At 38.8% G+C, this 25,429-nt stretch overlaps 2 protein-coding genes and 2 pseudogenes across 3 annotated transcripts; 1 reads left to right on the top strand and 3 right to left on the bottom strand.

Moving 5' to 3' along the window:
* Nucleotides 1–12: 12 nt before the first annotated feature.
* Nucleotides 13–5,822, top strand: LOC131327168 (uncharacterized). 2 transcript variants are annotated; one of them, XR_009200214.1, is made up of 5 exons: nucleotides 13–348; nucleotides 485–528; nucleotides 3,230–3,298; nucleotides 4,566–4,853; nucleotides 5,178–5,822. XR_009200214.1 is itself a non-coding variant. In XM_058360190.1 (4 exons), the coding sequence occupies exons 1-4, from the start codon at nucleotides 214–216 to the stop codon at nucleotides 5,230–5,232; spliced, it is 303 nt and encodes a 100-aa protein (XP_058216173.1). In that variant the 5' UTR covers nucleotides 14–213; the 3' UTR covers nucleotides 5,233–5,822. The 2 variants fall into 2 exon arrangements, 1 of the variants encoding a protein (XP_058216173.1); XM_058360190.1 differs by lacking the exon at nucleotides 4,566–4,853 and having other exon boundaries at nucleotides 14–348.
* Nucleotides 5,823–16,095: 10,273 nt separating this feature from the next.
* LOC131327618 (asparagine synthetase [glutamine-hydrolyzing]-like) lies at nucleotides 16,096–17,997 on the bottom strand (annotated as a pseudogene).
* A 1,103-nt stretch (nucleotides 17,998–19,100) lies between these two features.
* Nucleotides 19,101–19,896, bottom strand: LOC131327166 (large ribosomal subunit protein eL42-like; annotated as a pseudogene).
* A 3,715-nt stretch (nucleotides 19,897–23,611) lies between these two features.
* On the bottom strand, nucleotides 23,612–24,952 carry LOC131327617 (putative F-box protein At1g32420). Its single transcript, XM_058360766.1, has one exon. The coding sequence runs from the start codon at nucleotides 24,950–24,952 to the stop codon at nucleotides 23,612–23,614; it is 1,341 nt and encodes a 446-aa protein (XP_058216749.1).
* Between the last annotated feature and the right edge of the window lie 477 nt (nucleotides 24,953–25,429).

Below are 25,429 nucleotides of genomic sequence, written 5' to 3'. Positions count from 1 at the left end.
CTCTCTCTCTCTCTCTCTCTCTCTCTCTCTCGTTTCTATATAGTTTATTATTTCAGTGGATTATCTATACACTAATAACAAGCAGATTCGGCAATCTAAGCCATCGGCCGCTTTTTGGCCAGGATTGCCAAAAATGCCCCTTTGTTGGCTGTCATTTGTCGAGAGTTGTCGAGGGGCAATGTTGTGATTTGCTCTTTGTGGGGTCTTTGAGTTATGAGCTGTACTTGCGTTGGTGGTAAGCGTAAAGAAATCCATGGAGGACTCTCTCTCCGGAGACATCAGGCACTGAGAGTTGTGCTTTGCAGGCTCTATTTGATAGTTACTGAGCTACGGCGTGGGGTAGTAGAGGTGTGCCATCGCTTTTGGAGTGTATTCTCTCTCTGCATTTTGGAGATAGGGGAGTTCCTGCTATTTTTGTGCATAATTTCTGGTTTCTGCATCTTTTGTATTTAATTGTTATGGTCGTTTCGTCTCTGTTGTGCAGGTGCTTTTGGTTAACCAGTTGTGCGTCTTCCTCTTTGATTGGCAGTGAGTTGGCTCAATCTTTGGGTTAGGGGTTTGGGCATTTATGAACATTGATTTCAATTTGGGTTAGCGTCTCTGTTCAGCTTTCTGGTTTCTGTGCCATGTATTGCGTGTTCATCTTTGCCCTTCGTTGTTGGTTCTGCTTGTGGATTTGGCATTTGTGTTTTTCTATTTGTGTTTGTGGAAAATCTTGTGTGTAGAAATTAGGGCTTGCATGTTCAGTTTCAGCTACGTTTCGACTGTGATCTTGATAGATGCTAACCCTGTAATAATAGATGGTTGTGATTTGGTGCGGATAACCTATTCTCTGTGGAATGAGTCTTTAAGCGTGGGGCCGTGGGCAATAGGGCTTTCACTTTGCTTGGCCTGTCTGGCTGCATTGACACAACTTATGCACAGAGAGACCGTAAACAAAAGGGTCCTAGCCATAGCCGAATTGCATGATGACACACCCTTATCTTCCAAAAACGATAGAGTGCAAAGCAGATAAACTACTAAACCCAAGATATAGCGAAACTGTGTGGGATGTAGGAGTGGGAAGAGTACCTGAGGTCACCCTCTGGGTATATGGCAGTTGCTACAATGGTGCTCGAGACCACCGGAGGTAGAGGAGGAGAGAGCTCGGGGCAGACTTAGAGAGAGAGGGGGATGGCAGTGGAGAGAGAGGTCTTAACCAGAGAGTAGATAGGTGTATTGAATGCTTGTTGAATACTTGTTGAATGCTTGTCTTTACTATAATGTCAATTCTCCTTATATATGGCCTTGGAGATGAGAGAGCCAGGTGTGTGGCTCCTCCCCATTGGTGGGCATAGTGGAGGTTGACATGTTTTCCTCTTTTAGTCCCAAGTTAGGCCTTGGAGCTCATAATCAAGGAACCAACAGAAGCTATTTCGGTGATACATGGAGACCAATATCATCTGCCAAGTCAGGCAGTAGGTATGATACGGGCTCCGAGGTGCCAAGCGATAGGTATGATACTTCTTCCGGAAAGTCAGATGGCGGTCAATGCCCCCCCCCCCCCCCTCTCTAGGACCAATCAAGTTAGAGCTCGCCAGAGGCAAGCTCGTCCTCCTTGACAAACCCTTTGCTCTAGCCTCCAAACCACATTCCTCCTTAGGTCCCGAGCGAGGTACCTAGGCCCTGCTCCCGGCCTAGGATGGTGTATAAAGCCGCCTTCAAGTATTTGTGGAGTCTTCAAAGTATTAAGTAGGAGGTGAGGTGCCCGGAGGTGACCTCACTCCTCCATGGGTGGAGAGTTCCTGGAGGAAGCTTGCTTCGACGGAGGCAAGGTTCGTGGAGGAGGTACTGCTCCTCCGAAGACATAGTTTGTGGAGGAAGTCTCCTCCTGGGCGGAATGTATAATTTGTGGAGGAAGCTTCACTTTGGCAGAGGCAAGGTTTGAGGAGGAAGCCTTGCTCTGCCGGAGCTGAGTATCATGGAGGAAGCCTTGCTCCTCCTCGAGGCAAGTGTTATGGAGAAAGCCTTACTCCTCCTGGAGTTGAGAATCGTGGAGGAAGCCTTACTCCTCCTGGAGGTGAGTATTGTGGAGGAGGCCTTGCTCCTGTTGGAGGTGATGATTGTAGAGGAAGCCTTGCCCCTCCTGGAGGTGAGTATTGTGGAGGAAGCCTTGCTCCTCCTGGAGGTGGTCGCTGGCAGGCTATGAAGCACCGACACCTCTAAAGGTCGAAGTATCGCAGTGTCAGGACACGGGGACACCTCGGAGATACGTACGGGACACGCCACGTGGCGTGTCCCATATTTTAATATTAAATTTTGAGGGGGACACGGCTGGGGACACGGCGGGACACCGCTGGGGACACGGCGGGGACACCGATGGGGACACGGCAGGGGTCAAACTGAAATTTTTTTAAAATTTTGGGGGCCAAACTGTAATTTTTGAAAATTTTGGGGGTCAAACTGTAATTTTTTTATAAAAAATTTGAGGCCAAATTATATATTTTTAAAATTTTTGGGTGCTAAACTATAATTATTTATTTATTTATATATATAAATATATATAAATAAATAAATAAACATACACGTGGCGTGTCCCTCGCCGTGTCTGTGTCCCCATTTTTTTAGAATTCCCGTGTCCCGGTGTCGGTTTCGGTGTCCGTGTCGGTGCATCATAGCCGGCAGGGTTCGAAGAAGGTGCATCCGGATGCAGGATATATCGTATACCCACAACCCGAAACACAAAACGCAACCACCACATACTATGCTCTCAGCATTTACACCCATGGAACAGAAAACATTTACAAACACAAGGTAAAGATGAAATTGAACTGATAGCCCTGTGCAGGACCTGAGCTTCCTTGACAAAAACGAAAGTGTGCTTAGCATTGTTATGGACCTGTGTTGTGGTTACTTGGGACCAACATTTATTCCTTCTCAAATAGCCAATGGTGATTAGTATATTAGTTTTTGGGCAATATATTTAGGCTTTGGTTTGCCATCAGTGGTTTGTGCAGCTGTCAACTACGTTTGCTTGGGCTTTCCATTTGTGTTTTTTCAAATTTAATGTTTTATTGTTGCTTGGGGATTTAGTTTACAGAACTCAATTTTGGTTCCCGGTTTTTAATCTCCATAGTAATTGATGTGGTTGCAGTGAATTCCTAGCAATATTTTTGTGTCATTGTTTCGTATTTTATTTACTATCTATGCAAAAGAGTTTATTAAACCTTTGAATTGAGACTTTGGTCAGTCGCAGAAAAACTGGAAGGAAGCTTTTGAGGCTTCAATTGAGACGAAGAAAAAGGAAGTACAACAAAAGGTGAGCATTTTTCGATGATCTGCTTTGCATTTGTGCTTTTGGTTAGAAACCTACTTTTGAAGATTAGGTGTCTTTTGTGGATGAGCTTTTCGTTTCTTAATCCTGGCTCTTTTTTGTGCACTTTTAAGCCTTCAATGAGTTCCATTTTTTATTTTGCTCCCTATTTCAATGGTTTTTTCTTTTTGTTTTAGATTCCTAGAACAATAGCCACTGATGTTTATTGTTAGAGCAATATATACCTGTTTTCCTGGGAACTTTTCCTGTTGTGATTTTAGTGCCTCAGTTTGACCAAAAAACAAACAAACAAAAAAAAGATTTCAGTGGCTATTTTTACATAATTCACCAATTTTCATGTTTCTCTTTTTTAGTTTGACAAGCAAAAGTACTAGATAATTTCCCTTGGATGCTGTGTAATATTACTCGGAAGTATATACTTCCATTTGTCAACTCTTTAGTGAACTGAAGTCTCTTTACCTCCAATTTTGCCTCCAATTTGGGGGGGGGGGGGGGGTACGATACGCTTTTACCCTTGAACATATTTTTTTATGTTCTAGCGTGTAATGGAAAGTTTTGTTTGATCCTTGAAAAATATTTTAATATCACGTCCAAAAAAATGAGGATGTTGATACTACTTTTTAACTAAAGCAGAAGTAAAAAAACGTACATTAAATTGGTAAGATCATATTTGAAGGTTGAACATCTTTATAGGATTTTCTTGTATGTTTTTACGATCAAGGATCGAATGCCAACAATTTCGATGTGTTTAACCTTCAAAGGTGTGTCATTCTCGCTCTAAACTATGGCTCAGATGCCTCGTATTCTAATGGAATTCTTGGAGGCTGCCATCACTTCCATTGTCTTTCTCAAAAGAGTATATCCTTTCAGTTGATCATCTAACTTATTCCAATGCCTTTTCTCATGCATTTGCTTGAATTGAATAATTTTTTATCCTAGATAAAAAAAAAAAAAAAAAAAAAAAGATGAATGAAAGGTTATAGCTGATCTGTTCTAGGCATGTGAATGTGTGTGAGTGTCAAAGTATCATATGAAGAGGGTTTTTTTGAACCCCTTTTAAGTAGACCTCAAACCTAGAAAGTTCCTGTTTTAGGGTAGCTTATTTTCATTCTAAACAACCGGAATAGGGTTCTTAAAGATTCTTAATTTGTTCTCTTTTACTTGTCTTTCGTTAATTTAGTTGAGAAAATAATCACAAAGTGTATATGTATATTCTTGCTTCAATAATGATGAGAGTAGGTGCATTTGAAAGGAGGTGATGTATGGATGTGGTGGTTCACAAGGCTTGCCACCCTCAACTTAGAGAATACATTAATTCTGCCGTCACTCATCTGAAGGTGGCTAAGTTCCATTACTTCCTCGAGCTTGTGTTCTGCAAAATGTATTAAATATAATCACATCTGCGTCAGACTCTGCGTGGTCATAATATCCCATTGTGGTTTATTATGGGAGAATGCTCAAACAGAATTATTGATTTTCAGCTCGATTCTGCAGTTTCTTTGAGAAGATCTATTTGTCATTTGTTGACAAACCTCTATAGGTGAATGCCTGTTTTACAGCTGCACTTGATAATTCTACTCGCTTGAATGAACTTTCCATCTCCTCTCTTCTCCTCAGTGTCTGTTTTGTTCTTCCTTTTCAATAGTTGGGAATAGAGGGTGCCAGGGTGGCATGGAAGGGGGTTTCAAGTATACTTGTCTCAAGATCGCATTTATCTGAGGAATAACTGAATATTGTAGTGGTGTCTGATACCGAAAACCACTTGCACAATAGCACTCTAAATTACTCTTGCCATGTTAACCATTTGTAGTGGGTTGATGTGCCATTAGTTTTACTAAAGCAAATTTACCCTTTTGTTAACTAGGGATTGGTGGAAAGAGTTGCAGTTATTCTCTTTGACAGTGAGACAATCCCGTTGAGATTTATTTTCAAGCTTTCTGTTAACCAGTCTTATGGGTCAGAGGCGGAAGAAGCTAATTTGGAGTTCTTTCTTCTTTTGGCTTTTATCGAGCTTCCAGTATCATAACCACTGACAAAGGTTTTGGCCCACAGTAAGTGCCAAGAGTCAGTTGCTTGATTCATAGTCTTTCTGCAGTTTATGGGCATAGTTCGCCCCATGTTATGACCCAAAACTAGCCAACTATGTTTTTGCATTTATGGAATGCTTCTTTTTTTTTTTTTTTTGGTTGGTGAGAAAATAAGTCGTGCTTGATTATTGCTAGAGTTGGTCAAATGGTTCACGATTCCTTTTGATCAGTTGGTTATGTCGTGCTTTATTCTGTATTGCTTTGAGATGGGAAATGCGACACCTAGCTATTTTCCTGTTAGAAATAACAGCTTATTTCCGTTCACTCCCCCTGGGTGATACAAGCAAGGATGCAGAGCTATGGATTCGAACAGACACAAAGCAGTGGCTGCAACCTCCATTAATAACTCCTCTTAAGTCACTGAGTATTGAACACGCCAATACCTTGGCAATTTGTCTTAATACAATTGTATTTCCATTTAACATCCAGGAATTGGTTTGGCAATGGAAGCTAGAAGATTGTTACAGGGTTCGTGTGTAGGGATCGAAAAAACTTAGAAATTCTTCAAATTGGATGATGATTTAAAAAGTGTACGTGACAATGAGCATGAGACCACGTGTGGCGCACATGGTGTTTACACTAGTATAGAAATAAAAGGTCTTGACTGGAGCCTGGAATTGCAGTTTATCGCTGACTGCGTTTGTTGCTGATACAGAGTGTATTTGCTTCCGAAAGCTGTCTTTGCATTGCTAAAGGACTACTTGTGAATTATGAATGTCTCTAAAGGAAGACAATGAAATAATTCATTTCCCATCTATTTCAAGCTTTTTATATGTAGAGTGATGTTCACTCTTGATAAGACGGTGAACATTATCCTTATTTATAATGGGCTAAAATATTCGGGTTTATTGTCTGGCGACGTTTTGGATGTATGGTTTCGGTGTGTATTGGTAGGGCTACTAAATGAACCAAGGTATGTGAGTCTGAGCTTGTGTTCGTTCGTTAAATACTTGTTCAAGATTGGTTTGTTATATAAACAAACAAAGCTTGAATATTTTTTTGAAGCTCGTTAAGATTTCAAGCCAAGTTACTACTCGGCTTGTTCAGTTTTTTATGTATAAAAAAATTCAAGCTACTCGAGATTGATTGGTGTTTGGCTTTGAACATATTTTTGAAACTCGTTATGTTATTAAACTAAGCTTGATCAACTATCTGTTTGGCTCGTTTATTGCCCCTATGTGTTGGGATTGTTACGGGTGTGGGGTTACAAAGTAGCTGTTTGGTTGCCATTTTTTGGACTACGGGGCTCAACTTGGTGGATTGCGAAACTCAATTAGGGTGAGGTTCGTAGTTCAGCCCGGGGGATTAAGAGGTGAATTGGCATATTGTCACACAAATTTCCTTCCTTCGCCACCTTAACAAATAGTAGTCACTCCGTCCTTTTTTTAGAGGCTAGTATTTTATTTTGAGTTGTTTCTTAATAAGTGTTCATTTTATAAAGTTAGTGGGTAAAAATTGATACATTTTTTATTTTGTCCCTAAAAATAGATTTTATTTTGAAACGTTTGTGAGAAAATGTGGAATGATGATGTTTTCATTCCATAGATGGTAAGTAGGAAAAGTTAAGGTAAAAGTTGATATGAAAGGTGTAATGATGATATTTTTTCTCCGATTTGAAGTAAATTAAATAAGAGACAAAACTACTAACGTTGGTGTTAATCGCTCCTCATTATCAATTACATTCTCTTCCTCACTCTAAATCATCCCCAACCTCTCACACGTTATCAAACAAGCCTTAAAGTTTTTGTTGGAAAAAAATAGTAGTAAATTTTAGGTTTCGTTTTCGTTGGGATTATTTTGATGTTATTAATGAAGGAAAAAAGATGAATAGAAGAAGCTAACGGAGCAAAGAAAGAGTTTGTTGGATCAAAGAGAAATAATGAAAAAAAAAAAAATACACAAGACAAATAAATGAGTAGTGCTATTGGTACCGATCCCGTCAGTACCGAAATCATAGGGACGGCCGCGTCGGGTCGTCTCCGGCCACCGGACAGCCGATCCGAATCGTTCAAAAATTCTATAAAAAAAAACGAGGGGGTTATTGCGGGATTCAACGGCATCCGAGGTGCGTAGGGTGCTTGATTCCGGCGCAAGCCCCCTCGTTTTTTTTTTTTAGAATTTTTGAACGTCTCGGATCGGCCGTCTGGTGGCCAGAGACGGCCCGACGCGACCGTCCCTACGATTTCGTTACCTACCCCGTCGGTAGCAATATCATTTTCGATAACTTAAAAGGCAAAATCTACATTGACCCCACGTGATTTGAATAACTCTATCCCGTCCAACCTTTTTTTTAATTAATCCGCTCAATATACCCCCGATATACGCCTCGGCCTTCCACTTCTCACGCTTCCATTTCTCTAAAATTAACTCACGGTACCATTTCTCTGATTTGCTCTGCAGTATGCCTATGGTACTTTTTCCTCTTCATTTTCTTGTTCTTATTGCCGTCCTCCCCATCGCCGCCGTCGAAATCCAACTCCTCCGACCTCGATCTTGCATGCCCCGAGTTCTCACTGCTAATCTCCACCGTCTCTTCTCTCCTCCCTCCGCTCCCCTCGTCTCCCTCCTCAACCTCCATATTTGCCGCCGCCATACATATAAATACATACATCCACATGTATTTGTATATTTCATTCATATGTGCGTGTAACATGTGTTTAGGAAAAAAAAATGTGTTTAGGAATTTTTGTGTTTTGTGAATTTGTCCCAAGTGTAAGATGCACTGGAATATGCGGCGTGATCGTTTGACGAGCTCGCTTCTTGTTGCTGCTGATCTCTTTGCAATGCGATCTTCTTTTGCTGTGAGTATGGATGCGATCTTCAAAGAATAGGAAAAAATTCATACAAGACAGACACTAAAGATTAGAATATCAGCTATTTGATATTTTTTCGTTTTCAATGAACTTTTTTTTTTTTTTGATCATAATTTTTTTTAGACTTCTCACGTCGAGATGAATGATTAATCCCAAAAATAATAACAAAAAGCTAAACAAAAATTTACAAAAACTAAAAAATATTGAAAAAAAATATCAGACCAAAAATTTATGAAGAATGGGGCCTTAATGATGGGAGCGGCTCTGCTAAGGACAAGGCTTGTGGTGGTGATTTAAATAATTTATTTAGCTAAAAGTATTCAGAAAAGGCAATTATGTTGAAAATCAACTTGGTCGGTCATTGATAGACATAGTATATTGTTTATGTCTTGTTTTGTATTATGAGCAATACCAGATCAAAAAAATTATTATGATAAATAAATATAATTTTAAATTAACCATCCAATTTGTGAAACAAGACACGTTTAGTTAATGTATCTATCAATGTTCATGTTGAGAAATCGGTTGAATCGCAACAAACCCAATTGTGCGAAGCGCAATAAGAAAAAATAAAAAATTAGTCTAGGGTTCACTATAGAGAACTTGTAACCCAATTAGTCCACCTCTAATGTTGGTAACCCTCCTAATCCACTAATATAGTTTAGTAAGGTCTTAAATCCACTTCTTTTTAAAAAGAAATTAAATCAAGACAAAAATGTCCTCCTATATAAGCTATCATATAGAGAGAAACCCTAGATCAAAAATAAATCTGGAGCCCCCCCTCTTTCTCTCTCGTTGTCGGCATGGAGTCTTCTAAATTGAATGTTCGTTCTGCAGCAAGAGAAGTGGCTCTGAGGAACTCTTCCTGGGCGTGGAGTCTCGCGAGCGATCGCGATCTCCCCAATCCATCGTCTCAATTTGCTGCATCCACGTCTTGGGATTTCACGAGGGATCCATCTTCAGATGCTTCTTTTCAGGGTAAAGAAGTTTTTTGAGAAACACTAGAAAGAATATCAAGCCTAAGCTCCTCCATGTTAGAAGGGTTTTTGGTTTTGTTTTCTTTGTTTTCAGCCCATCTAATACAAAAGCATGTTCAGGTTACAAGGTTGGGGGTTTGCATCGGCCTTTTTAAGGCACGGTGTGGAGCAGCGGTGGAGTTGGTTCTTGGGCATCATAGCGGTGGTGCTTCCGTAGTGAGGATTTGTAGCGATCTAAAGTGGCGGTGCGGCAGCAACGATGTAGGCATTTGTGGGCAAATGGGGTTGTACGACAGCGGCGATTTAAGGAGTTTGAGGGCAGCAGCAGTTACGGGGTTTTCAGTGGTCGGATTTGGAGGTTTTTGAATAAATACATAAGGTTATATGTGTGCTTTTCCTAGGGTTAGAGATCTGAAGTTTTTTGAATAAATATATAAGATTATATTTGTGTTTTTCATCAATCACTTATTGATTTGATCCGCCCAGTGGCCTCTCCGACTTGCTTTTGATATATTTGGAGTTTTTTGAATAAGTATATAAGGTTATGTGTGTTTTTTCTAGGGCTAGACATATAAGGTTGAAACAGGTTGTGTTTTTCGTATCACACAAAAAATATTTTTTTGTGTGTTTTTGTTATTTAATGTCATTTTTTTAAAACATTCTTAGTTAGAGAGAGATATAATAATATATAACGTTATATTGTTATATATAACATTCTAGATTAGAAATATTCTATATACCTTTTGTACCGTGTAACGTTATTTATAAGCTAATATATGGATATATCCATATATTTCAGAAGCAAGTCAAAGAGGCCGCTGCGTGGACCAATTTAATAAGTGATAGATAACGGAGCATATAACGTTATATGTTTTGTATGGACCAGCATATAACGTTAAAGACTAAAAATAAGAAAAGCCAAAAAGAAATGTTGCATGTTAGAAAATTTTTGCCATACATATAATTTTGTATGTTAGGAAATTTTTATCACTCATATAACGTTAAAAAATCAATACAAGAAAAATAGGAAAAAATAAAAAGAGAAATTTGTCACATATATAACGTTAAATGTTAAGTGTAGCGGGTTCAATAAAAAAATCGAGAAAATAAAAAAATACGTTTTTTGTTACACATATAACGTTATATGTGGCGTGATGCAGCGGCGACGGTGGTGGCAGTGGCAGCGGCGGCTTGATTGCAACAAAAACGAAAAAAAATTGGAAAAAATATATTTTCGTGTTAGCCAAACAAGGCCCTTGTTTCTTAGGTGGGGTATTTTTGTCATTAAAATTATTAGTGGACTTAGTGGGTTATAAAACTTAGAAGTGGACTAGGTGGGTTTGGAAAGTGCTATAGTGGACTTATAAAAAATTCTCCCAAGAAAAAAAGCAAACAACAAAGCACATGATTTAAATTGTACAGTTGAGTACATTCATGGCTCATACTAATGTTTACTACTCCATATGTTGCAATGAAGAGAGGGCGAGATTTTGATCGACAGATGCGTAAAATAAGTATTTATAACCTGGAGTTTACATCACCAATGTACAACTATATAGGTTTCGGGGGTGCGCTCCCACCATGGGAGCTGCCCCCTAGACACCTGCTACCTGACCGAGCTTGTTAAACTCTCGAATAGTTAGCCAAGCAGAAATAAACCGAACTAGGTTCATAAACCCCAAAGTCCGATCAATCAAATTTTTTTTAATGCAAGTATGTTTTTTCTTTGCGGGTCTGCGAGATGAACAAATTTGGCTCACCGATGTAGGTCGTATGAAATCCACGTAGTAGAATCTTGAGAGGTATGGTGAAGATGGGAGCAGCTCCAATTAATGACACTCTCTTAATTGAGTAAATTGAGACGACTAAAATTTTCATTTAAATTAAAGTGATTTTTTAAAATCAAACTTGAAAAAATATCTTCCTGGGCTCTATAAAATTGTACTTAGTATTAAAAATTCGTTCAACTTCGGATCAAGGTTTTTTTTTTTTTGAAGCTCATTTGGATTTAGTCTCCCATACGGTGAGTATCCAAGGAATATCATGTTCAAAAAGAAAAAAAGTAGATGGAATATCAAGATAAGAGAGACGAATCGTGGAACGACTAAACGTAGTGAAGGAGTGTCTTCACGTGCACACACACGCGAGAGAGTCCGAGTCCGAGAGTCAAACCAGCCCCTTTCCAAAAAGCTCACTAACTGAAGGTATCCTAGCCAGCCCGAAGGGTCGAAGGGACCGACTTCCGACTTAATAAGCTCTTTTCCCAGCGAGAAAGATAATGTTAATTGGCTCTTACTTACTCAACGATAGTGTGCCTTGGACTAATTCCACTCACGGCATGTGAGGTCTTACCCGCTACCCTTTCAAAAGAATGCGATCACACCCGTCAATCTCCAATGAATCAAGTCAGGGGGTAGAATCCGCTGCTTGTATGGATGGTATCGAATCAGCTGTTGGAGGGCTGTGGAACTTCACAAGCTCATGCCATCAAAAGTAAGCTCTTTCGGAAGAGAAGGAGTTGCTTGAAGTAATGTCAACTCCTTCAAAACTCAGATTACTCAACACTTTTGAGGCAATGACATCCTCCACTAACCTCTACTGTATCCTTCAAGTTTGTGGGGGGGGGGGGGGGGGGGGGGTGGATGGGGTGTTCATTGAGTAGGGCCATATTGCCAGACCTCAATTGTATCCTTCTAGTTTGTGTACAGGATCGCAATAGTAAATGTGATTGGGAAGAAACAAAAAACAGACTTGAATAAGAATTGCAGAAAATAAAGCACTGAAAAGACCTTCATTACATTAGCAAACAATTTCCATGAGAAGCAAGGTTCCAAAAGAGTACCAAGACCCAGAGTTAGATCAAAAAGTGAGCAGCAAACATCCAGCTAAACACGAGAATCCATAAAAGCCAACCAAAACAAAAGTAGCTCCAAGAGTTAAGCTGTTGAACTTGGTCTTCGTATGCCATTACTTTCAGATATCAATTATTACTGCTCGAGCTGACTCACGTCGAAATCCTGTCAACTCTTCCAGAATCCTCGATCTTTCAGCAGCCACCTTTGACTTCAGCTCGATATGCATGGTATGCAGCATTGGAGATTTGGCCAACAGAAGCCTAAGGAACTCCATTTCAACCTTTGTGCCAGCTAGACACCTCTTCCATCCACAGAAACCAAAGCCCATTTAAGGAGACATCCGACCAGCCTTCCAAGTCAAAAAGTTCCGCAACAGGATCAATAGCGGCAGTTGCACTGTGAAATCCCTGGAGTTTGGAAAGAAGAAAAGTGTAACTGTTTTAGCCTCAAGATTTTATAAAATTATACAATACAGCCATATTATGCTATGAAGCGCCGACATCTTTAGAGGTCGAGGTATCGCAGTGTCGGACACGGGGACACCGCGGGGACACGTACGGGACACGCCACGTGGCGTGTCCCATAATTTAATTTGAATTTTTCATGGGGGACACCGCTGGGGACACTGATGGGGACACAGCAGGGGGCCAAACTGTAATTTTTTAAAAAAATTTGGAGGCCAAACTGTAATTTTTTAAAAAATTGGAGGTTAAACTGTAATTCTAGAATAATAAACCACAATCCTCTAAAGATAAATATTACAAAAAACTTAAAGGTCAAAAGAATAAAAAGAAAAATACAACCGGTGATGTAAAGTATGACAAAAGTAATATTACATGTCATAACTATGGTAAAAAAGGACATTACAAAAATGAATGTAAAGTTAAAGCAAAAATCAGTCAACTTAATATATCTGATACTGATAAACAACAGATTTTAGAAATTTTTAGGATGGAAAATCTAAGTAATTCAGACAATGAAGAAGAAATTGTTAAATCTTCAGAATACCATTCTATTGATGATAGCCCAAGTAATGATCAAATTGAGATTGGATGTACTGATAACTGCTGCAAAAAAATAAATGTACTTATCAAAGAATTACCAAAAGAAGAATTATTAATTGATCTAATCAGTAGAATAGAAAATTCTGAGTTAAAACAACAATATCTTAAAAAACTCAAACAACTTCTAGTACAACAAGGTAAAAAATCCCAATATAATAAACTAATAGTAAGTCTTAATAATACTATAGAACGATTTAGTAAAATTCATAAAGAAGTTACTTTACAGGATTTACAGCAAGAGAGAGATCTTATTAAAAAAGAAATCACAAAAATCAAAGACCAACTTCTGCAACCAAGCAAAAGATTTGTTAAATTTAAAATGGACAGCTTATTTAATAGAACTAATTATAATCTATCAAACAAGATCCATATTGCATATTTTTTGACATTCACATTGAAAGATATAAGCATTTGAAAATGACACGGAGTCCCAAAAAGGTCAGTCATTTTGGAACGGAGGGAGTATTAATTTAGTTAATTTAACTAAATAAAATTTGGAACAGATTTTTATTGAGAAGGAAAGAAAAGAAAAAGAAAATAAAAATTAGGGTCAAAATTCGAGTCGTTACAGATGTATATGACCAATTTGCTGTGTTTTGATATTTTATGCTATATCAATAAGTTGGTGCATAATGTAATTTTGAAAAGTTATTTGAATTATGAAGGGTTAATAGCATAAAAATATGATATATTTATTTAGGCTAAACTGTAATTTGTAATAGTTATAAGGTAAATTGGTAAATACAATATAGATGTGTAGATATCTATACACATGTATAGTTCAAACCTTAGAACCACCAACAAATCACCTCTGTCTCTGGTTCTACCTCTCTTCAACCCTAATTTAATCGATCAGAACGAGGAGCTTTGATACCACTCCGCAACAATGGAGGCCCCGACCATGATGGTTACAACACTCTAGGGATGATGGGTACAACGATGGTGGGTTCGGCAATCCAATCAAACCACCCCCAAATCTGCATCCAAAACTCCGATCACGACGACGACTCAGGCGACGAATAGTACTTCTCTCGCTCTCAGATAGACACAACGCGTGATGGAGTAGAAAAAGGAAGGGCAGAACGATCATTCACTGAGGCCGCTTCACCGACGACAGGGTACCCCCTATCGTTTCCTAATCCGGAAGAGGTGGATTTGTAGTCCAGACGCCTCAAATCCTCCTTCCAAATTCGGCTGCAATTTTCTCTTCCAAAGACTTGAGATGACGAGACAAATGGAGATGTAATCCCCCTCTTGGCAAATCCACCTTCAAATCTGGCTGCCAAACAGGTTGTTATGGTGATAAAACGCACATATCCAACAGTCACAATCTTATTTAAGGTAATCCGAGGAGTATACAATATGCTTTTCACTTCCGGAATCCTTTCCAAATTCTCATTTTTGTACTCCTTTTGATTATCTCGTGATATTTGTTCAATCTTGGAAAATATTGTTGAAAAGTGAAATAATTGTTATTGAGTATGATATTGTTAGCTGAGTACTATAGAACTGTTTAGTACAAGGATCGAGTGACCTTACCAATAGCCCGTGCAATATCCTGAATGGGTCCAGGTGTGACTCGATGAGGAATGTATTGGGGAAGGGTCACCGATCATGTATTGAGGAGGGCATGGTATGAGGTTCCTTGTGATTATTAGCTTCAACTTGGTGATCGGTTATCGTTTATTGATTCCACTTGACCATGAGCATTGTTATTCTATTGTATCATAGACTTCTCGGATAATTTATTTAATTATTTCAGGTGTGAAGGCCAGATTAGTGGATATTGAATCGGAGTACTTAAGAATCATTTGAAGGGTCTTGAAAAGTTGTTATTTTTGGAGTTATCTAGAGGATTATTTAGTGGCCGCATCGTTTATTTTGGTGATGTAATTGTTTATAGAGAAAATAGGGGCCTAGAAGTGTATAAAACACAATGTATTTTGGAGCTTATTTATTGAAAAAACGAGGGGCGTTACAGAAAACATACTTTACAAGTTGAATGACAATGTAAGTAATGTTTTTCAACACACATATATGTATGTATTCTTCAAAACACACACACATGTATACCTAGGAGATCGAGATGTGTTCATGACAAATGGACAAGATTTGATCTGCAATAAAAAAAATACGTCACCACACATCTTAGCAACCGCTCAATTTAGCTCGTTCATCCTCTCCAATCATGGGCCGGTTAGGGTTAGTTGATTTGGCGGGTTATTATCTTTTGCATATCCCTAGTTGCTTTCTACAGTGTTGCTGCCTAAGAAATCCAAAAAAAAAAAAAAAAATTCTCTCAATAAAATATGCAAAAAAATTCAGTAGAAAATAAATTTGGAAATAAAAACTATCAAAATAAACAAGCTACAAGTCAATCTGACCTATTAATTTTGTTCTTGATTAGAGTGCAATTTTTTTCTTATTTTACTCTTGTCCATTGGAATTTTTTTCTTGGATTCATGTTAAATACATGCCCCACAAGTGTCGATTTCTGATTACACAACTTGCTCGATCGCCATTTGTGATGACTCACTACTTATTGGAATAACTTACAGAACGCTTAATTTACTTAGGTCCTGTTCGGCTAAATAAGCCAACTGGCTTATTTTTTTGTTCTTATTCAAATTTTTTTTGGTATTTTTAGTTTTTCGTCAATTTTTTGGAGATTATTGTATCGTTATGACAAAAGAAATTTAAAAAGTAAAAAATTATGATCGAAACCTAATTTTTTTGAATAAAGACAAAAATAAGCCAATAAGTCAATTTTTTCTTCTTTATTAAAAAAAATTTGGATTTCGATTATAATTTTTTACTTTTTAGATTCCTCTTGTCATGACGATGTAATAATCTTCAAAAAAAAATTTGACGAAAAGCTGACAAATACGAAAAAAATTTAAATAAGGGTTACTAATCATGACAATAATGTGAAGGGTTTATGGAGATTTAATTTGATTTTGGATTAATCACCAGTGGAAAGAGCCTCTCAAAAGGTCATTTCAGTAGTAGTAGGCTTCCTTTGTGGTTGGGGTGCTGTGGGGGTAGATATGTGTGTAGCATTAAGCATCATTTTATTGGTCACCTGAAAGTGAAATAGCATTAGAAACACGCAAATATAACCGCATCGATTACAATGTATATCCGTTAAAAACAGGATGAAAGGTAGGAGATGACTACGTGTTGTTTATCAGCTGTAGCCGACACGGCGACACCATCGCTGAATTGCTCTTTCTGCCTGTAAAGAATGAATAGGCTGCAGGGCATCAAACAGGACATGCTAATCTAAGCACATTCACCAAAGCAAGAGTTTAAATGCAGAAGTGTTCTGATTTGGGATTGTTGACCTTTGGCAAATAGGGGTGTTCATCATCATCGCATCGAAGGCCCTCCTCAGAATCCACTTCTCGATTCGCCCTTTTTCTCGATTAATCTGAAACATGTTTGATGAAAATTAGTGAATCCTCCGAATAAAGTACATTAGTTTTTTACATACCAAACTAATTGGATCGAAGTCTTTACCATCTTCCACTCGGGGTGGATGCTCATCGCAACATTGATAAATTCTTTATCCAGGAAGGGGACCCGAGCTTCTAGTCCCCAAGCAGACGTTGCTTTGTTAGCCCTCAAGCAATCATATTGATGGAGAGTTTTTATCTGCAAACAAAAAACCAAAACAAGAACCATCTCACTTTTCCGATACATATGAAAGGTGAAAGATAGTTGACTTTGTAGGATTGAAGGGTAATTTGCACCCCTCCTATATCATAGATTATAGCCGCATAGGAACTGTTACAAGAAGATTAGCCCACAAAGTCTCCCTTTTTTCCAAAATAGTCCCGTAATTGAAACAAAGATTTAATACCTTGCGACAAGTCTCGCGGTGGAATTCTTCTTTGTTGGGTGCCTTGTGGACGTATAAATACCCACCGAAAACCTCATCAGAGCCTTCAACGGGCAAGGCCATCTTCACTCCCAACGACTTAATTTTGCCATCTTCACTCCCAACGACTTAATTTTACGGGACATGAGGAACATAGGAGTGCTTGCCTTTATTGTCGTCACATCATATGTTTCAATATGGTAAATGACATCTTCAATGCCATCCTGCCCACATGCCCAAAGACAAATTTTTTCATCTTAAATAACTAAGAAGGACACAAGACACTTGAGGTTGGGAAGGTGAAATTCTTTGTATTGATACTGGTACAGTGAAAGTAAATTCCTGGTGAACAGTACCCAAATAGTCTGCAACTTCTTTTCCGGCCTTCAAATTGGGTGAACGCTTTTCAACAAAAGCAAAGATCGGTATGAGATCTTGTATTCCTCTTTTTGTCTTCCGCAGAACCATCCCACAATCTTTTCAAAAAACGTTGCATAACAATCATAACTAATTATATATAATGACTTTTTCCATAAAATTTTCACAACGCTTCTTTTCCGGCCTTCAAATCGGGTGAACCCTTTTCAACAAAAGCAAAGATCAGTATGAGATCTCGTATTCCTCTTTTGTCTTACCCAAAACCATCCCACAATCTTTTCAAAAAACATTGCATAACAATCATAACTAATTATATATAATGACTTTTTCCATAAAATTTCCACAACGCTGACATTCTATATTTTGAATACTTTAGGTGAAAATACTCCAAATTTGTATCAAAAGATTGTGAGCTCACCTCGAGGCCAACACAGAAGGAATGGAGTTGAGAGCCCCATTGCTATGTTAATAAAAAAATATATAGAGCCAAACAGAAAACACCTCTAACAATCACAACAAAATTCAGGATCACATTCAAGATCACTTACCCGATAAAGAAACCAACAAACAGAGAACTAAAGAAGCTACGGCAAAAACACACATCTCTCCATTGGTATTTGTAGAAGCCATTAAGGTGATGGATATCGCTCACAATGGGCTTAAATTTAAGACAACACCTCCAAAATGTTGTGGTTATTTATAGTTGCATTCACCCCTTGTTTGAATACGGTTGAAATGGTTGCATTAACGAGACATCAAAGTCTCCTTCAACGCCAAACATCTCCACAGTCACAAATCCATGGTGCTATGGTTGATTGTAGTATTAAAATCAAAGAGTACCATTAAGTTCAAACACCAAAGTTTTGACCAACTTAAACCACGGCAAAGATAGTGACATATGAAGGGAAAAATCAAAATTATTCCTGCCCCAATGACCATAACAAGACAAAATACAATACAAAAAATGGGACATGGAGGGAATTCGTTAGAAGTCCCAAAACCCCTTAAAGTAATCTTTAAAAAACAGGTAAATAGACTTAATTTGCCCCTGAAAACAGGTGACGTGTAACAAATTGAAGGGTTTGATTGGAAAAATTGGACAAAGTTATCCTATGGATTTCATGTACATATATAGCCATCAAGGTGATGTGGCACTACAAGAATGGTGATTGCAAAGTAGTTTCAAAGTGGTAATTCTCCCATTACTAGTCATGATGTGCCTTGTAAACAGGCAGGGTTGGTGTTATGATTGAGTGTTGTATCCCTAGATTATTTCATGCTCCACGACACTTCCCCATCACTCGACGTGGGCTCCACCTCACTTGGTGGAAAGACTTAGCAGTATAGAGAAAAAAGTTCACTCCAGGAAGGCCCTAGGTTACAGCACATGCGTTTCATTCATAGCACACTCAAAACTCTGAGCAACTCCAGTAGGAATAGGCCCAAATCCAACATATACTTTCCAATTTTTTCCCCCTTGTAATCTCGTTGCAGCGTCGGACTGCAATTTTAACTGGTCAAAAGTGGTGCAGTCCAGTCGTTTCTCTCATTGCTTGGCCAGCAAAATGCAGAATGAGGGCTAGAATCATGCTGTAATACAGAAAAATGTTGCCATGTTGCCCTCTTTTCAAGGGACCGTAGTGTCTTCCAATATGTGCAGAAAAATCTAGCAACTGCAGAGATATTCATAAAAGTCTAACCAAAAATTAAACAAAAACTGTTCATCTGAGGCATATCAGTAACCTTGCAAGAACATTCATCAGATTGAAATATTACAACTGCAATCAACCTCGAGAGAGACATCAGAAACTCCAATGAAAACGCAAAAAGGCCACAATCTCTAAGCACGGACACAAATTAAGAACAAAAAAAGTGCAAGGTACTTAGCACTATAATAAGACTGCAAGTCCTGTTTTCCGCAGATTGCCATTTAGAAAAAGAGAAGTCCCCTTCCCTTTCTTATCTCTACCAATCTCAAAGTGTTTGCACCTCTGCGAAAACAATGGCATTTTGGTGATCATTTTGGCCAATAACAAAACGTAAGAGCAAAGGTCTGTAAGTTGAGGAATTAACCTTGATTGGGTGCTGGGATACATGTTTGCAGCCCTGGCATTGCAGCCTCAGCACAATCTTTTTCGTAGTTTTTGCCTATAAGGAAAAACAGAGACAAGGGTCAACATTTTCGAACTCAATTTCTATTTTAACATGGCAAGATAAAACATTTATATATGATAGGGCTCTTCCTGGAGTACATATAAACACAACTCTAAAGTATATACTGCCACGCGAAATAATGAACAGAATGCAAGGAAAGGGTTATTACCTTCTTGTGGAAAACAGGTTTAGTTTGCCCACCATACCCTGATTGTTTGCGATCATAACGGCGCTTGCCTTGTGCAGCCAAGCTATCCTTTCCCTTTTGTATTGTGTTACCTTATGCAAGGTGTGCTTTCGGCATTCCTTCGACTTGCAGCATGTCTTCTTCGTCTTTGGAACATTCACCTGCACCAACATATTACACCTGGTGAGATCTTATTTTTCATGTTCTACTACAAAACTTCCATCTGTAGCCAGTAGGAAATAGAGTATACTTCAGCCTACAAGGAATCAATCCAGGGAAAAAAAAATTGAAAAGCCAATCCGATAAGAGCATGCTTTTCCTGTTTCTTTTACAAGAAAACATAGTTCCAATTTGTGCTTCTACCAAAGGCTTCATGATCTTAAAGATCAGAGATGCATAACAAAATAAAGCAAAGGATGCACTAAGTTTTTTAGAACATTAACATCTTTATAATTATGATTGCCAACAACTGAGTTTATACCCTCATTTGATCACTTGGTAATTTTCAATCGGCAATACTTGACTTTTTATCCATGTTGCTTTGAAGAAAGAGCCTTAACGAAAGATGCATAACAAAATCATCATTTTCTGAATCAGATTTCATCACATCTTGTGAAAGCAACATTCCAACGCAAACAAAAGATGGCACCCAATGATGCTAAGATCAACCTACTCTTGATTACTCTTTCGATGTGGCCTTTAATACTACAACTTATAGAGGCAAAAGGGGCAAAAAAGAATATTAAGGAAAGAGTAGATGGCTCAAGATTATTATCTATCTAAGACAAGACTACATGCACAGATACTGTAACAAATAGGTAGGGGCCAATCCTTATTGGAACGTCACCGGGAATTTATCACATACCATCAAAGAATCAAATTGTCTAGACGCTCAAATTCATCTGCCTCATAATTATTTTAACTAACCAAAGTAATTCAAAATCACAATAATCATCTGAGGCTAAAATAATGGAACGACCCATAGTCCAACACTCCAACCAGCAATTTTGAAGTTTTTGTGAAAAATAAACCAATAGACTATCACCTAATACACAGAATTTACTATCTATGCCCAGCCATGGGTCATCATAGTAATGCAGAAACTATGCAGGATTTTTTTCTCGTTATCGTTTGGGTGATCTAGAAAAACAATAACTTGAGCAAAATGTCAGCTGTTTTTAAAGAATAAAAACCACCATTAAGGCGCATAGAAGGGGGATACATCTCGTACACACAACAAACAAAAGGACTGCGCAAATCCATCAGCCTGCAAACAATTGAAAGAATCATCACTCAATAGACCCCAATTTTTGCATGGACAACGGACAAGCATACAACCTACCTGCTGAATTTGCTCTTCTATCTGATCAACAGCAAACAAGAATGACAAGAAAAATGAATAACTTTAGTTTCCAGCACATTTCCCATTTACAACTGGAAGGATATGCTTCTACCACACAGAGACTAATCTACATGGCAATATGGTGTACAAATTTTCGTTAAAGTAAAAGCAACCAGCAATGTTTCCCTGTCATGCACCCATGGGGAAAACGCTACAATAATGTAGCAAGAACGAATAAGTAACAAGCAAGCACAGATTATACCATAGTGGCACTTCTATTCGAAAACAGGAGAAAGATCACATTCAACATCACTTACCCAATAACGAAACCACCGAACACAAAACTAAAGGAAAATATGGTACAAACACATATCTCTCCATTGGTATTTATAGAATATATCGCCCACAATGGGGTTGAATTTAAGGAAACACCACCACGGGGTCGTGGTTGTTTGTAGTTGCCTTTAAATGATACATCCAAGGTCTCCTTCAACACCTCCACAGCCTTAACTCCATGGTGTTGTGGTTGATTGTAGTATTAAGATCAAAGAATACCATTAAAATCAAACACCAAACTTGTGACCAACTCAAACCATGGAAAGATAGTGACAGATCACAAGAAAAATCAAAACTATCCCTGCAACAACGGCCATAAAAAGACAAATTACAATACAAAAAATGGGACATGGACGGAAACATCAAAAGTCCAAAAACCCTCTAAAGTAATCTTTAAGAAACAGGTAAATAAACCTAATTTACCCCTGAAAAAGGTGACGTGTACCAAATTGAGGGATTTAATTGGAAAAATTGGACAAAGTTGTCCTATGGATTTCATGTACATATATAGCCATCAAGGTGATGGATTTACAACACTCTCTTGTGTCCCGAACCCATGGCCAACTGTAATCTTCTCAACCTCCTGAAATTAGCAACAAATATGACTATTACATATGCATTGAATAAATCTATATGTCAAAATTAACTAGTAAGTTGTTCAAAAAAAAAAAATAGTAAGCAACAAATAATGAAGAACTTGTACCTTGACCTTTTCATTGGACGATGTCTTTTTTTTTGTTTCTCTTTTCTTCTTCACGGCTATTTCCACAACACCTTGCTTGGTGGTGGGTTCGATTATTGACCACCCACTAAACAATATTCACCTATGGAATACCAACACTCCTTGGGATTATAGTATTCGTGTCGGACAGTCTAGGGACACACACCACGCAGGGGACACATGAGACACATCCATTAAATTTCATATTTGACAAGGTGATTTTTGTAAACTTTAGATGCTTTTTGGGGTAAAATATGTCTAAGTTCAAAGGTATTGGGCCACAAAATAGTATCTAGATATATGGGCCTGTTCTGTCGACACAACATTAGTAATTCTGTACATTTTGGGCTTTTCCTTTCAATTTGGAACAGCCTTCTTCCCTTTTGCCCCTGCCCCCTCCCCTTTCTAGATTTCAATGGGTACATTTTCGGGCTTTCCTTTCAGTTTCATTTCTACCTTTGCTTCTATGCTTTCAGTTCTATCTGTGGGTCATATGCTAGTAGTAGTTGTTTGTATTTAATGAGGGAACCACCTGCCCCAATCTTGCACTCCGGTTGCCAGGGAATTGTATGTAGTATGTCGTTGCTTGCTTGTTTGCTTTGAACTAGCAAACCAAGCAAGGAAAAGTACAAGGAGACCCGAAAGGTATCAACACCTACACAACTAGAACAAGAAAAAAAAAATCCATGGAGCTGAAAACAACCATTCTATTCAAAGAAGTGCTATCGGAAATAATCATCACTAAATCAAGCTTAAACCCATGCTGGTTGTCACCTTCGCTGTGCTGAACATAGGAGTCCGCTGCCACCAGTGGTTCCTTCCTTTTCAGCTTGCTTGGATCCCCTTATTGGAATTAAGCTGGCCGTGTAGTCGCTAACTTGGAATCTAAATTTAATACTACTACTAACTTTGGATCTCAAACCCTCCAAATAAATCTGAATATTGCTTGTTTCTTGTGTTTCGTCTGAATGCAGTTTACCTTCATCCCAGTTGTCTGCCATTGTAGTATAAGAGGCCGACGTCATCATCGGCTGTCATTTCAGTGCCATTCAACTAATCCTCCACAGATTAGAGCTAGTCAAACTAAAATTGAAGGGAAAGGAGACTATCTATCCCTCACAATAAAAAAGAGTGCGGGTTTCAACTCGGATCCACAAGGAATAGAGAGAAGACAGGGTAGAGGACGAGGAGAAGACGCAGATGTACACAAGGAGAGGGTTCAGGAAAGAGAAAAGGGAAGAAGAATACATGATCCTCTTCAACAAAGTCGAAGCTCGTAAAAAACACCATGAAGTTTAAAAAGCATACATAACATAAAAGCTTTACAAATATAAACAGTGGAAGGTTTGTTCACTCATTAACTTCGGAGCCCCAAAATTAGTGGATCTGGCCCGGACATCCGGTTATCAAAAAGAACAAAAAAAACTGAATACATTAGCCTTACAAACCATACAAAATACCCTTCCGTCCTTGTTAATAAACCCCCAGTTCTTGTCTAAGCAACTTAATGCTCAATTTTCCTTCTTTTACCAACAGTTCCTTCTTTTTCAACTTGCTTGAATCCCCTGATTGGAACTAAGCTGGCTGTATAGTTACTAACTTGGAATTTAAATTTCTCAAATTCGATTCTCAAACCCTCCAAATCAGTCTCAATATTGCAAGTTTCTTGTGTTTTGGGATTGTACAATTGCAGCACATGTTCTCCAAAGAGTCTAAACAGAATCTCTCCCTTCTTTGAACATCCTACAAGCGTCATAAAGCTTGAGGGTCCAGCGCTGAATTTCATACTCCATGAGGAAGAATCATCTTCCATCACCCATAAGCTAATCTTGTCTTCCCAATTTCCTTTAGGTGGCCAAACCGCACTCGCGATCACCGCCACTGAATTCTCAAAATTCACTAGACATTCAACGAAGGGCTCCTGCAAAAAAACGAAGGGCTCCGGCAAAAACTGCGGCCCCTCTCGGAACACCTCTTTACCCACATCAAACCAAACCACATTAACAAACGGATCCCCGTAGAAATAGGCCGACCAGTACGGTTCTCCATTCACAATTGTATCACACCTGGTGGATAAATATTCGAATGGAGTCTCGACCTCAATCTCAATCTCTCTCCAACAATCTGTACCAACCGAGTACAGCTCCACACGAGGGCGAGGTCGAAGTTCCATATCTTCATTGAACCAAACAACGTTCAAAATCTTATAGTCATTTCTAAGGGAATCGAAGCAGAACCCAATTGAGTAACCGCCTTGGTTTGGGAGGAACTTGAGGTTGGGAGTTGGGATGTTGACGCAGTCTTTAGTAGCGGGGTTCCATAGGATCGAAACCAAGCTGTCGGTCTTAGAGGTGAGACAAACCAAACCGTTGATTGAACCGACGAGGTCCATGTCACACCGATTGTTTCTTTGGGGGAATGGGTGGTTTAGATTGAAGGTGAGAGGGTCTTTTGGGTTTCCCAAGTTCAAGAGGGAGAGGCCGTGGTGGAGTCTCAAGGAATCACGGGCGCAGTTGTGGATGAGGAGAGTGTCGTCGTCGTCGTCAGAGGTGCGATTGCGATGGAGAAGGTGTTTGTGAATGAAACTAGGGTTTGAGAAGAGGGAGAGCCAGTTTTTACAGACGCACCTGGACCGAAGGATGGATTTGGGTGGGAGTCTGGAGAGGATGTCGAGTTCGATTTCGCCCGGTAGATCTTGCCATGAAAAAGCCATTGCTGCCTCCTTTGTGTCTTCCTTTATTCGCTGTTGGAATTTCCCAACTACAGTGACAAGGGAAGAGTTACTAAAGGGACACGATATGCGGTGGCGCGGATCGTGAACCGGATCCAGTGCGGATCCGGACATGTAAAATTGACACGTAATGACTGGATGAAAAACAAGGGACACGATTCTTTCAAAGTAGTAGGAGTACATCAATGCAAGGCTATCGTATAGAGTCTACCTTCATCGCTCTGTTTCACCAAAACTTATGTGATACTCTCAAGTGGTATGAGAGCATCATACTCTTATTAAATTACAATCATTGGATTGAAAATAGATAAACCTTAGCCCTTGGATTGAAACCAAAAACTAAAACATGGATGGTTTTGTTGAAAATGAGGTGGTTTTGACCAAAAAAACGGGGAATTACTTACCACAGAACAGGCAATTTATACCATTTACTAAGGCAACACTTACCATTGTATAAGGTAACACTTACCACACAAACAGGCAACGCTTACTACAACCGGTTGGTCAGGTAACAAGTTGCCATTAAGTAAGGTAATAAGTTGCCGTTAAGTAAAAAAAAAAAGGGTATCTGATTTTTTGGTGGAAAAATTT

The sequence above is a fragment of the Rhododendron vialii genome, chromosome 5a, assembly GCF_030253575.1.
Source record: "Rhododendron vialii isolate Sample 1 chromosome 5a, ASM3025357v1".
NCBI lineage: Eukaryota > Viridiplantae > Streptophyta > Magnoliopsida > Ericales > Ericaceae > Rhododendron > Rhododendron vialii.
Note: the sequence above shows the minus strand (reverse complement) of the source record. Positions and strands in the feature narration are given on the sequence as shown.

Coding starts and splice junctions, on each gene's coding strand:
- LOC131327617 (XM_058360766.1), bottom strand. CDS start 24,952: ATGTCCGGATCCGCACTGGATCCGGTTCACGATCCGCGCCACCGCATA.
- LOC131327168 (XM_058360190.1), top strand. CDS start 214: ATGAGCTGTACTTGCGTTGGTGGTAAGCGTAAAGAAATCCATGGAGGA. Junction 349..484: donor TACGGCGTGGGGTAGTAGAG/GTGTGCCATCGC, acceptor TCTGTTGTGCAG/GTGCTTTTGGTTAACCAGTT. Junction 3,299..5,177: donor AAAAGGAAGTACAACAAAAG/GTGAGCATTTTT, acceptor TTTGTTAACTAG/GGATTGGTGGAAAGAGTTGC.